The sequence below is a fragment of the Poecilia mexicana genome, unplaced genomic scaffold (genome assembly GCF_051168715.1).
Source record: "Poecilia mexicana isolate PSO_F unplaced genomic scaffold, ASM5116871v1 scaffold_23, whole genome shotgun sequence".
NCBI lineage: Eukaryota > Metazoa > Chordata > Actinopteri > Cyprinodontiformes > Poeciliidae > Poecilia > Poecilia mexicana.
Window position 1 is genome coordinate 16,014,811 of NW_028263392.1, and position 12,597 is coordinate 16,027,407.

General features: G+C 38.9%; 1 protein-coding gene across 1 annotated transcript; it reads left to right on the forward strand.

The window, feature by feature from the left end:
* The first annotated feature begins 3,462 nt into the window (after positions 1 to 3,462).
* LOC106931082 (F-box only protein 15-like) lies at positions 3,463 to 12,463 on the forward strand. Its single transcript, XM_015009025.2, has 10 exons — positions 3,463 to 3,828; positions 3,909 to 3,980; positions 4,708 to 4,812; positions 4,901 to 5,119; positions 5,403 to 5,603; positions 6,823 to 6,943; positions 7,019 to 7,101; positions 7,932 to 8,077; positions 9,018 to 9,142; positions 11,909 to 12,463. Exons 1-10 carry the CDS (start codon positions 3,605 to 3,607, stop codon positions 12,173 to 12,175), a joined length of 1,563 nt encoding a protein of 520 aa, XP_014864511.2. The 5' UTR covers positions 3,463 to 3,604; the 3' UTR covers positions 12,176 to 12,463.
* Positions 12,464 to 12,597: the final 134 nt, after the last annotated feature.

Genomic DNA, 12,597 nt, shown 5'->3' on the forward strand with positions numbered 1-12,597 from the left:
ACACACACATATATATATATATATATATATATATATATATATATATATATATATATATATATATATATATATATATGACAGAGCATTAGGGCTATGCTAAAAAGAATTTCAAAATAAAATTATGAGAGTAAAGTCAATATTACGACAATAAAGTCGTAGTAATTTAATGACTTTATTCTCTTAATTTTATTATTTGGTTTTTGTAATATTATGACTTTATTTTTGTAATTTTATGTTTTATTTTTTATTAGTATGACTCTAACACTTTGTTGTAATTATACAATAGATGTTAGCAACATTTTATTTTATCCAGCTGAAAATGTTGACTTTGCACTTTTTCCTTCCACTCAACATTCTAATGGACTCCTTGCATATAGCGCTAACTGTTGGTCATTTGAGGAATAAAAAAATCCTTTTCTTATTGGTTTCATTAGTCAACATTTCTTGGACTTCTTGAAGTACATCACTTATGTGCAATAAATGTATTATATGGGTTTCACTTTTTGAATTCGATTACTGAAATAAATTAAATTTTTAATTATATTCAGATTTTTTTTATCCAATATTGTAACTAAATCATCAAAATTTAAATAAAGATTTGAGATTATCACAATATTTATGGGCATAATTCAGGTTTTTAATAGTTCTTTGTCTTAAATTTCTTCCTTCGTGAAATTTAAAAATACATGGAGCTACTTGGCCTTATGAACAATTTAAAATATAATAAGATCAAAAAAGGAAAAAGTAGTAAATTTCTGCCAAAAATCTCAGAAGTTTTCTAGAAAAAATCTTCAAAATTGAAGAATTTGAAAAGTCAAAAATTTTGCTTGAAATAAAATCAGAAATTTTGAGGTTAAGCTCAGAAATTTTCTAGAAAAAAAGAGGAAATTTCTAAGGTTGAAAAGTCAAAATATTTTCAAAAGTTGTTTTTCTAGAACATTTCTGAGATTAATAAAAAAAAAACTTCCAAGTTACAGGTGGAAATTTACTCGGTCTTTCAGTCATTGTAAGAGCGCAGCCTCTTAAAACACAGCGAATGTTTCGTTGGGTCATTTGCATCTCTGTTATAAAAAAAGACATAATTTTTGACAGATTCCTCTGAATAATCAGGTTTGGATAATAAAAGAGCTGCAGCTCAGCTTTGTTAATCCACCTCCAGGCCTGAAAGAAACTCCATTTGCTCCGAGTCCTTCATTGCTCTCATTTTCTCTCTGTTTGCGATGTTTTAATTCTCTCTCTCATTGTCAGTCCTCTCTCTCGGTTCACTCTGTCATAATTTGTGGTTTCTTTGTCGTCATTTTCTCTCTTCCTCCTTACACATGAAGTGACGTCGGCGTGTAAAACATGATCTCTTATCGTTTATATTTGCATAACCTGAAATGACTCTGTCGGAAACTAGAATACTGCTGGCATCATAAACGCAGACTTTGTCCCAAATCAATAAATCACCCGTTTTATGTTTATTTTTTATTAGAAAAATAAATAATAGATGATTTAACAGCTTGTTGCATAAACTCTTGTCATTGTTTATCAATGTGGAGGAACTTTTAACCTCTCTTGCTTCAGTCTGATGTTCCTGAAGCAAGAGAACATCAGACTGTTTACAATCAGATTGAGGTCTGGACTTTGACTAGGCCTTTGCAGCACCTTGAATTTTTGTACTTTTCAGCCTTTGTGTTGTCTTTTTTTGCTGTAGATGACTCAGTTTGGACTAGCTCTGCCTTTGTAGCTGTAAATCAAGCCCAGATCATGACTCTTCCTCCACCGTGCTTGACACTTGGCATGAGATGCTATGTTTCTCCAACTTGTTTCTCTTTTTAGAGACAAAAAAACCATTTAAAAACCAGATGCGTTCATTCTTTTCCCCAAATTTCCGGCCAAAAGCTTTAGACTTACCATGTTTAGGTGAAAATAAAGATGTGTAAAGATGCTGGACTCACCACGCGAGTCTCCGAGGATCTCCGGTTTGCTCCACTCTGATTTCCAGGAGACTCTGAACAAGTGTGAGGTGTCTGAAATCTTCCATATGAGGGCATCGTCCCTTTACGCAGCGTTCTGTTGTTTATGGAGCTGCCTGGAGACCAATAACATGTTGACATCACAGACAAAGACACGGCGCTTCACATAACAACAGTGTGTGTGTGAGTGTGTGATCTCAGGTTTCTCAGCTTTTAGTTAAATTACAAAGAGAAGCAAACACACACGCACACACACACATACACACACACCTACACATACACGCACACACACACACAGACATACACACACACACGCACACACCCTTACACACACATACACACACACACACACACGCACACACACACACACACACACACACACACACACACACACACAGACATACACACACACACGCACACACCCTTACACACACACACACACACACATTGTTCTTCATATAAGAAGTCAATTTAAGCTCTGTTAGCTCTGATTTGTTCTAATTTCCACCTGATAATTTGGTAGAATCGGTTTGATTTGGGATCTAAGTCACTATATTTGTTTCATTTCCAGCTGCTGTGGTTCTCTTTCTCACATTACTGAGTCAACATGTTCCCCTCCTGTCCTGTGGGGGCGCTGCACCAAAAACCACTGAAGTTAAACAACACAAAACATCTGAAGACACTGAGCGCAACTTCATTCTTCACCAAGTGGAAACAAAGATGGAGTAGAGTCAGATTTTAGCGGCTGGAGGATTTCTCTTTCATCTTTTACTAAAGACCACAAGTCGTTTCTCTTGCTAGCACTAAGCTAGTGGGTTTGTTTTGGTTGCATTTCCCAGAATGCCCTGCGCTATAGTCTGCTTCCTGCTCTGGTCCGCTTAGTGTTCACATGCATTTGAACCGCACCAGAGTTCGGTTCTCTGTTCAACTGAACTGAGAACTAAGTTTGTCCAGTTACGCATTCTCACCTCCCCTAATGAACTGGAGTTCGATTAAAGTGGACTAAACATGGCTGGTGTGAATCCATCCAATTATTCCCTCTGGTATTGGTTTCTATACAGCCTGAAAGACATATTCACTTACTTTATTTTTTTTTTTTACGTTTGCACATATGTAACCATGGCAACAAGGCATCGTTTTTACAACAGAGAGCTTAGCATTTGAGATTAGCATCTCAAAAGCTCAAATAATACCTGAACTTTGACCCCAAATGCTGCCCAAGTTTCTAAGAGATGTAAAGAGGAGCACAATAGTAAAGGAGCTGGATTAGCAACAATCTTCAGTCAGAGGCCTCCTCAGATGCATTGCAAGACTGACTGCTACTGGAGACCCTTCCTACCATGTCTCATTGATAGAGTTACAATAATGTTTAATTTCCTTTAGGGATAAATAAAGTATTTTTGAATTTGAATTTTAGTTAATTTTAAGGCATAAATGTATTGAAATACTATCAGTGCCACACTTTATATAAAAATATCTTAAATAATCCCAAAAACGGTTTATATTTGGACCAAAATGCAGATCTTAAACTCCAAAAGATTTTATGACGTTATATGTCCGAGTGTGATTTAGAAACATCTCTGCTGCCATCTAGCGGATGGTTCGGTTACTGCTCCCTGCAAACAGGCAGCCTCTGAAGCTCCACGATGATGGCGGCGGGACGAGGCGAGTTTTTTCAAAGCCTTTTGGAGGGTTTGCAACGGCAGCCTGCCCAACGGGTTCCGGAGACGGGACAACCGATCCGCGGCAGAGGCAAGCCGCGACCCGGGGGAAGGTTTCCCGGTCAGGGGAGAGGATTTTCGGGCCAAAGGAGAAAGGAGCGACAGAGGAAAGTTGCAACTCGAAGCTCGGGTGGCGAGACTGAAGCTAGGTGTTGTTTCTTTATGGTTCCTTAAATGTCTATATTTATACGAATTTTGACAGATTTATTTTATTTGCGTTGTTTTTCAGTTCCCGTGCTGGGCCGACAAAAGAAGGCTCCCATAGAAAATCATCTCCATGCAAGCTAAACCTACTGGAAAGGTGAGCTAATTAAAGAGACCACAATATCCGCTGTAGTCAAGCAAACTCTTCTCTGATTGGTCCTAATGTTGAGAACGAGCCCTGCCATTGGTTGGTTTGTGAAGTGAAGCCTGCTCTGATTTGCTGAGTTATTATTGGAGTCCAAGTACCGATGAAGCTTTTGGCGACTCGAATTAGCTTAAACAAGTTAAGAAAACGTTATTAAACTCCAAATTAAAAGGAAAAAACATTATCAGCAGGCTTTTCCTCCTGACAGTTCTTATTGTGTATGTCGTCCATAGAATAATATGGCACTTCATTGTTTAGTACGTGAGATTTGTAAGGATATAATAAAAAATACAGGAGGATTAGAACTAATTAAAAAAAATAATACCGTACTCACCTTAATCATTCTGAAATTAAAATCTGAATTTTGAGACTGAAATCAGAAGAAAAAAGTCAGAATTTTGAGATTAAAGTCAGAATCCTGAGATGAAAATCAAAACTCTTAGATAAGGCAGAATTTTCAGATTTAAATAAGTCATTTTTCTTTCAGTGGCCCTAATCCTCTTCTGTAGAAATGGCTAATGGTTGCTAATGCGGGATGGTGATGTAGCACATGAAGGCTAGTAGCTTCCAACAAAAATGTAAAGTTAAAAGAATAGATCAAGTGATTAAAACATTTTACACAGAGCATGGAGTTGGCCCTAAACTTATATTTCTGAGAAAAAGTTGCCATTTTCTCCAGTCTTCCCTCAGAGATCCTGGTGAAGATCCTGTCCTACCTGGACCCGTCCTCATTGTTCTGCCTCAGCCACGTGAGCAGACTCCTCCATCAGCTCTCCAATGACGAGTGAGTCCAAGCAGCTCTTCAGCCACTGCAGGTTCATGACCAAACGGAGTCTGGAAGTCCCTCTCCCTCTGGATTTTTATCACTGCAGCGTCTTGTGGCAGAGGATTTACATGTCAGAGTTCGGCAGCCGGAACTGGAAGCTGAAGACATCGGAGAAGTGGATGGAGGCGGAGGGTTGTTGGACGAGCCGCTGGAAGAGGCTGTACTTTAAATCGATGGCTGGGCAGGAGATGAACAAGTGGAGGAAACCCCTGAAAGACGTCAGTCCGTACACCGGCCTGCCGCGGCAGACGGAGTGGGCCCTCAGGTCAGAGAGGATGGTTGGGAAAAGTCAGGACTTCTTAGGATTTAGGTTGAACATATTTATGCCACACTTTTCAGATATTGTAAAAGTAAACAGCCAGGTGTAATTTTTCTTGCACTGCTTTATTCTGGTTTGTCTTATATGACACAATGCAATGTATCTTGCAGAGTCAGCATTGTGAGTTTAGACAAACATGTTTATGATTTCCATGTTTGCTGAGAAGAACTAAATGAGAAAAGTTGTTTCCGTTTAAATGTTGTATTTATTCCAGCTGTGTGTCCCTCAGGAGCCTGAATGTGAGCTGGGAGCTGACGCTGTGCGAGCGTTTGGGTCAGGAGCACACGCTGGAGCAGAGCCAGGCACACTTCTTTGAGTCGTCTGTGATTGTTCACTGGAGCGATGGAATCCGCATGAAGTTTCATCACATCAGCACCATTCAGCTGCACGGCGTCAGGAAGGATCCTCGGAGCAGCATCAAAACCAGGAAGTAAGACCCAGTGCTCTCCTGCTGTCCTGGCTGGATGCTCAGGGAGAGATGGGAGTGTCCCGTCGGCTCCCAAAACGACCAAAGAGGATAAAAACCTTGTCAAAGCTCACACTGGGTCAGCTAAAAAGCTAGCCTGTGCTCCACTGGGCCGTCCTGAGGTCTGAGGGAGGATTAAAACTAGAACGGCTGCCAGCGGTCATTTTGACTGCAGCATTCAAACTTCACTTAATTCGTCTTTCAAGGTTACAACAAAGATAATGTTTAATTTAACCAGCTTAAAGTGTTTTTAAACACAAAATAATCATCATTAAACTATTACAACAAATATAGAAGAGCACATTTTGTCAATTTATCTGAGAAACCTAATAAATATGTATCACAATAAATCAATAATTTATTGTGATGCTTACTGTGTCACATAAGCAAATTTAAAACACCAATTTCTATATTGCATAAAAATATATGAGATAAATGATGAGTATAACACAAAGTAACAGGAACCATGAAAGCAAGAAAATATTATTCTACCTATTTACTTGCAGCTTTGACACATTTTGGTCCTTATTTTTTTGGTCAAAGTGAAATAAGGCGTCTGCTGCAGCTTTCAGAGGTTTTCATTTTTATTGCCGTCTCTGCAAATTTTACTGGACGATAAATGTTCCCAGAAGTTTCTGCGGTAAATGATAATATTATTGTTTTGAGATTTTCAATTAATATAATGGTAATGGCATAATAACTTTAAATTCTAATGTAATTTAAGGCTGGAACAAAACAATAGAAACAAATAAAACGAATTATGAACTCGCTGTAAAAAATATCCTTCAAAAAAAAGGAGATCAAATCATCAGACTGAAGAGAAAAGAGACATGATGACTTGTACAAATGGAAATGATTGAGTTTGTTTTAATTTATCGTATGATTAATTAATCTATTGATTATTCCTGCAAGTTCCAGTTTATTCAACCCAACAGCAGACATTTTAAATGAAAATTCACACAGTTTTAGGAAAAGTCAGGAACCAGCAAGGCTTTAACTATTCCATCAAATATAACTACAAACATAAACACACAAATTGCCGTGGCAGTCAAAATGACCCTTCTAGTATTAAAGTGGATTTTTGGTCTATATTTGTTCAGTCGGTACCATTTGTACGTACAGGACTTTGTCCTCAAAGTCTCGTGTTTGAAAAGCCGAACATTTCCTCCTCTTCCTCCTCCAGACCCAACTGGCGCTCCCTGATCTTAAAGCTGGACGCAGGAAGTCCGTCTCTTGTCATCGGCAAAGACAGACTGATCAAGGTGTTGCTTCTGCAGCCGGGGGTCATCGTTGGAGTCTGGAGGGTAAACGGGGAGCGGATGGGCCCCATCAGGGCTGAGCCCGGATGCTTCAGGTTCTTAACGTCTGAATGTTTGTAGGGAAAGAACCAGGTGGCCTTCATCATGATCAGCCTTCACTTCCACAAGCTGGTGGAGAAAAGTCTGCTGGGCTCTCCAGCCTGGTGCGTCAATCTGCTTTATCTCAACTGAGACATGATTTTGATCAGAATGAAGTAAGAGCTCCATCTGCTGGACGCAGCGCGTCACTGCTGCTGATTTCTTTCAATCAGCCGCTGATTGATACGAATTAGTCTTTATTTCTGCACAGCTGAAAAAAAACTGAAATTTAATCATTTTAATTTTAGGCGTTAAAATATAAATGTCTTAAATTTCTTCATAATCATTTGTTTCTTCTTATAGCATTGATTTATTGAAACTGCACCAATTAATCACCCAGAGATGCAATCGACTGATTTGTCCTCTATCAGCTCTTATTTTCAAAACATGAAAAGATATTTTTATTAATGTGTATAAAATGCATTAAAATGAAGACCTTCCAGCATGTGCAGCCTATAAATACGTCAAACCACAGCAGCTCTTTTGATGCCATTTTTACATGTTAATTAAATGTGATGAAGCTTTGGGACAAAGCGATCTGTATACATTTATAGTTTTATTTCCTGTAATGTTTAAAACTTCTCTTTGTTTAAAAACCTGCAGAAATGTTTTTCTTTTATTTGTTGTTTTCCTTAGAATAGGAGAAATGTCAGACCTCAAAGAAAACTAGATATTTGTATTTGTTTATTCACATATTTAGGACATTTTGGTGTGAAAACAGAGACTTTAGCTGATTCTATCAATGAACTTTTATAACGAGAACTAAACGTTGAAGTTCGGTAACTTTGGTCTTAAGTCTAAAGGGACAATCTCAACTAAATCATATTTAGGATTTTTTGGTAAGTAAAAGGTATTGTGTTAAAAATCAGAGCGCTCTTTTTGTCCCTTCTTGCAGCCCGTACTCTGAGCCTGTGGAGCTTCCTCCTGTGGACGACGCGGACCCCGACCTCGGTCTTCACGGCTACAGTTTGCACTTCGTTCTGCACAACACCGGCACCGAGATCATGTCAGGACACTTCCAGCAGCTGTTCTGCCACAAAGGTGATCAAAATGCAAAACCTGAAAGATTTTCACGATTTTCTGTTCCATAGTTTATTAACCGAAATGTCAACAAAATCCAGGATAATATCTTAGATCAGGAAAGTACAAACTTTTTGCAAATTTTGCCAAAATTGTAGACTCTGAAATGGTCACAGGCTAAAAAAACGACCTAAAGTCAAGCAAATAAAGTAGTCATATATTTATTGTACATCAAAAACTTGAAATCAGTTTTTACGACGATGCATCAGGTCCATTGTAGAAAGAAAAAAATAATTACGTTTCTGCAAAAAACTCAGAAATTTTGTGATTAATCTCTGAAAAAACTTTGAAATTTACAAATTTTGTGAAATTTTTGATATTAATCTAAAAATTTGATTTTTCTTTCCTAGCAAATTTCTGAGATTTCCTACAAAAATGTGTTACTTACTGCTACTTTAATTTAGCATGTTTTCAGTTTCTTTTGGGCCCGATTGAATACATTGATTTTCAGTAACAGTATAAGGATTTGGGTTGCTTTCTCTCACATTACCAATACTTAGCCTAGTTTAAGACAGGATGAAACTGGTCTGGGTGCAGCCAAGTCGCCTTTTCAGGAAAAGTCTCTTGATTTTACCTTTTAATAAAACTTATAGAAAGACGAATACTTTGTGTTGCACGTTACATTTTCCTGTGTAAAAAAATCATGTTGCTAACAATTTTTGGCCTGATTACTAATTAAAAGTCTCCATCTGGATCTACTGGCCAAATTTGTATAATTTTTTAATTGCAGTTGGGGGCCGCATAAAATCAGTCCAAGGGCCACAAATGGACCAAATGGACCAAATGCTCTTCACTTTTGACACCCTGTCTTAGATGTTTGGTAAATGTTTGTAGGTTTAAAAATGTCCTAAATGATGTTTTCTTCATCCTGCTTGTCTTGGTTCTGGTTGGCGGAGGTCAGCTCAGATTCAGCGCGGCCTGGTGGAGCTCAAGGTCATCCAGAGGTCAGACCTGTCTCAGCACAGATCGCTATCTGGCAGCATCAGACTTCCCTGGAAACATGAGGACATGAAAGGAGCAGTGGAGGTAAAAACAAAACTGTTTTTTAAGCAGATACTCTGCCACCACAGGGTGGCAGTAATGTGCCATTTTTCAAACTTTTTGGGTTTTATTTAATTTAAAATTAAAATACAATTTTAAGTCATTTAGCATGATTTCTGTCACAACTCTGTGTTGCTACAAATACAGTTGTGGTCAAAAGTTTACATACACTTGTAAAAAAACATAATGTTATGGCTGTCTTGAGTTTTCAATAAGTTCTACAACTCTTATTTTTCTGTGATAGAGTGATCGGAACACATACATGTTTGTCACAAAAAACAGTCATAAAATTTGGTTCTTTCATAAATTTATTATGGGTCTGCTGAAAATGTCACCAAATCTGCTGGGTCAAAAATATAGATACAGCAACATTAGTATTTGGTTACATGTCCCTTGGCCATTTTCACGGCAACTAGGCGCTTTTGGTAGCCATCCACAAGGTCCTGGCAAGCTTCAGGTCGAATGTTTGACCACTCTTCTTGACAGAATTGGTGCAGTTCAGCTAAATGTGATGGTTTTCTTGCATGAACCTGTTTCTTTAGCACTGTCCACATGTTCTCAATGGGGTTTAAGTCAGGACTTTGGGAAGGCCATTCTAAAACCTTAATTCTAGCCTGGTTTAGCCATTCCTTTACCACTTTTGATGTGTGTTTTGGGTCATTGTCTTGTTGGAACACCCAACTGCGCCCAAGACCCAACCTTCGGGCTGATGGTTTTAAGTTTTCCTGCAGAATTTGGAGGTAATCCTCCTTCTTCATTATCCCATTTACTTTCTGCAAAGAACCAGTTCCACTGGCAGCAAAACATCCCCAGAGCATAATACTACCACCACCATGCTTGACAGTAGGCATGGTGTTCCTGGGATTAAAGGCCTCACCTTTTCTCCTCCAAACATATTGCTGGGTGTTGTGGCCAAACAGCTCAATTTTTGTTTCGTCTGACCAGAGAACTTTCCTCCAGAAGGTTTTATCTTTGTCCATGTGATCAGCAGCAAACTTCAGCCGAGTCTTAAGGTGCCTTTTCTGGAGCAAGGGCTTCTTTCTTGCACGGCAGCCTCTCAGTCCATGGCGATGTAAAACACGCTTGACTGTGGAGACTGACACCTGTGTTCCATCAGCTTCCAAATCCTTGCAGACCTGCTTCTTGGTGATTCTTGGTTGACTCTTGACCATCCTGACCAATCTCCTCTCGGCAGCATGTGATAGCTTGCGTTTTCTTCCTGATCGTGGCAGTGACACAACTGTTCCATGCACTTTGTACTTGCGTATAATTGTCTGCACAGTTGCTCTTGGGACCTGTAGCTGCTTTGAAATGGCTCCAAGTGACCTCCCTGACTTGTTCAAGTCAATAATTCGCTTTTTCAGATCCACACTGAGTTCCTTTGACTTTCCCATTGTAGCTTTTGTAGCTGAGGCTAATCACTGGGTCAAATGAGCCCTATTTAAATGGGCTCATGAGAAGTCAACAGCTGTAGTCAATCAGAATCACTTACAAGAAGTGAAGAGGCCATGACATGAAGCTAATTTGATTGACACAACTCGCTACATCACCAAAATTGACAAATTTTGTTGCTGTATCTATATTTTTGACCCAGCAGATTTGGTGACATTTTCAGCAGACCCATAATAAATTTATGAAAGAACCAAATTTTATGACTGTTTTTTGTGACAAACATGTATGTGTTCCGATCACTCTATCACAGAAAAATAAGAGTTGTAGAACTTATTGGAAACTCAAGACAGCCATAACATTATGTTTTTTTACAAGTGTATGTAAACTTTTGACCACAACTGTATCTGCTTATTGGTAGAAGTATTCACATCTCGACCTTCATTCACTCCTTTGCAGCTCTGGCAGCTTAAACATTCTAGGAAGGTTTAGGAGTGTTCATGGTCAAGAAGTTCATTTGTGAGGTCAGACACTGATGTTGGACGAGTAGGTATCGCTCAGTCTCAACCCCCTGTGAGGTCACTTCCTCATAATCCATGTCGTTATAAAACCTGATTAGAGTCGATTTCCACCAACATCCTTCAAATCTAACCAGAACGGTGTTGATGGTTTCTGCAAACTTTTAATATCTACTCAGGGATTTGTCTTGATTTGCTGAAGCATTAACAGTTCCTGGATTTTATGAGCCTGTGAGTGTCAGTGAATATTTTTGACACTGTTGCAGAACTTTTGTTTTTGAACGATATTAATATCGTGCGGAGGCACGCAGACCTCGATCTGCTGGTGACAAGGCAGTGAAGAGCGCTGCGCCCCACGCCGACTAACTGCATCTTAATACCTACAATAAAATTATTTATGTTGGGCTGTCGACTGGCTGAAAGAAAATATTTGCTTAAGTCAAAGCAACTCAGGTCTATTTTCCTTTTTTATGCTTTTAAATTATAAATAGCCCTAAAACTTTATTAGTGCACCAACACTTGTAGTAAAGAAACAATAATGTGTTTTCCATCGTTGGTACTCTCATAATCTGTGAATAAGTCAAAACGCCTCCAGTAGTCGTGGTTTATGGTCTTATTGTGTCCAGTCACATTAAGAGGAACAAAGACTATGAGTTAAAAGACTAATGTTTTCATTTCAGGTTGTGTTTATTAAGATGTTGTGTTATTGTGGGGCCAATTTCAGGTTGAGTGAGTGTTAAATGGGGTAAGTAGCTCTGAAGACGTTTGAGAAACGCTGCTGCAGTGGAAGCTTCTGTTTGAAGAGTCCAGTTCTGATGATGCGTCTCTGCTGCGTTTTGCGTAGAACTGCTGCATCATGAGCCTGACTCTGCTGGATGAGTTCCAGAAACCGTTCTGGTGCGTCAGCACGCCCATCCACATCACCATGGCCAAGAAGGCCTGGTGCTGCGACTACAGCGGCCACGACTTCCAGATGCTGTACAGGACCGCGGACGGCGAGGTGAAGATGCTGCTGGTGTGGCTGGAGGAGCAGAAGCAGTTCTTCCTCACCGGCCTCACCATCTGCATTCCCATTGCCAAAGTCAACAAGCGATTCAGCAGGGAGTACTGAAACTGGACATCGGGGCGTTTCACGCAGAGTTGTTGGTTTCCATCTGCAGGTTTGGTTTCTGTTATTATTGTTAGCAAAGATGGGCTTGTTTAAAAGCTCACTTCTGAATTTGATGTGGATTTTTCCAAAGGTTTAAGATTAATTGATTTTTAGTTTAGAGAAAAACATATTTTTTTACTTTTTGATGCCAAAGAGATCCAACATGAAGGTTCCTGTTGGAAATGTGCATGATTAATTTGTATTAACTATTAAATATTAATTTAAATAAACTGTTCAAGTCATCTAAAACACACTTGGTGAAAAGTTTTTATTACGATGGTCAGAAAATCCTGCGTTCATTTTTCTGAACGTTTTTCATAAAATCCTAAGATGGAAATGGCTGGTTGCAAACATTTAGAAAGTAAAGTGTTTACAACATTGAG

What these genes read in the sequence shown, in the direction of transcription:
- LOC106931082 (XM_015009025.2), top strand. Translation starts at nt 3,605, where the DNA reads ATGATGGCGGCGGGACGAGGCGAGTTTTTTCAAAGCCTTTTGGAGGGT. An exon ending in GGTGGCGAGACTGAAGCTAG is followed by an intron (nt 3,829 to 3,908) that starts GTGTTGTTTCTT and finishes GTTGTTTTTCAG; the next exon opens with TTCCCGTGCTGGGCCGACAA. An exon ending in AGCAGCATCAAAACCAGGAA is followed by an intron (nt 5,604 to 6,822) that starts GTAAGACCCAGT and finishes TTCCTCCTCCAG; the next exon opens with ACCCAACTGGCGCTCCCTGA.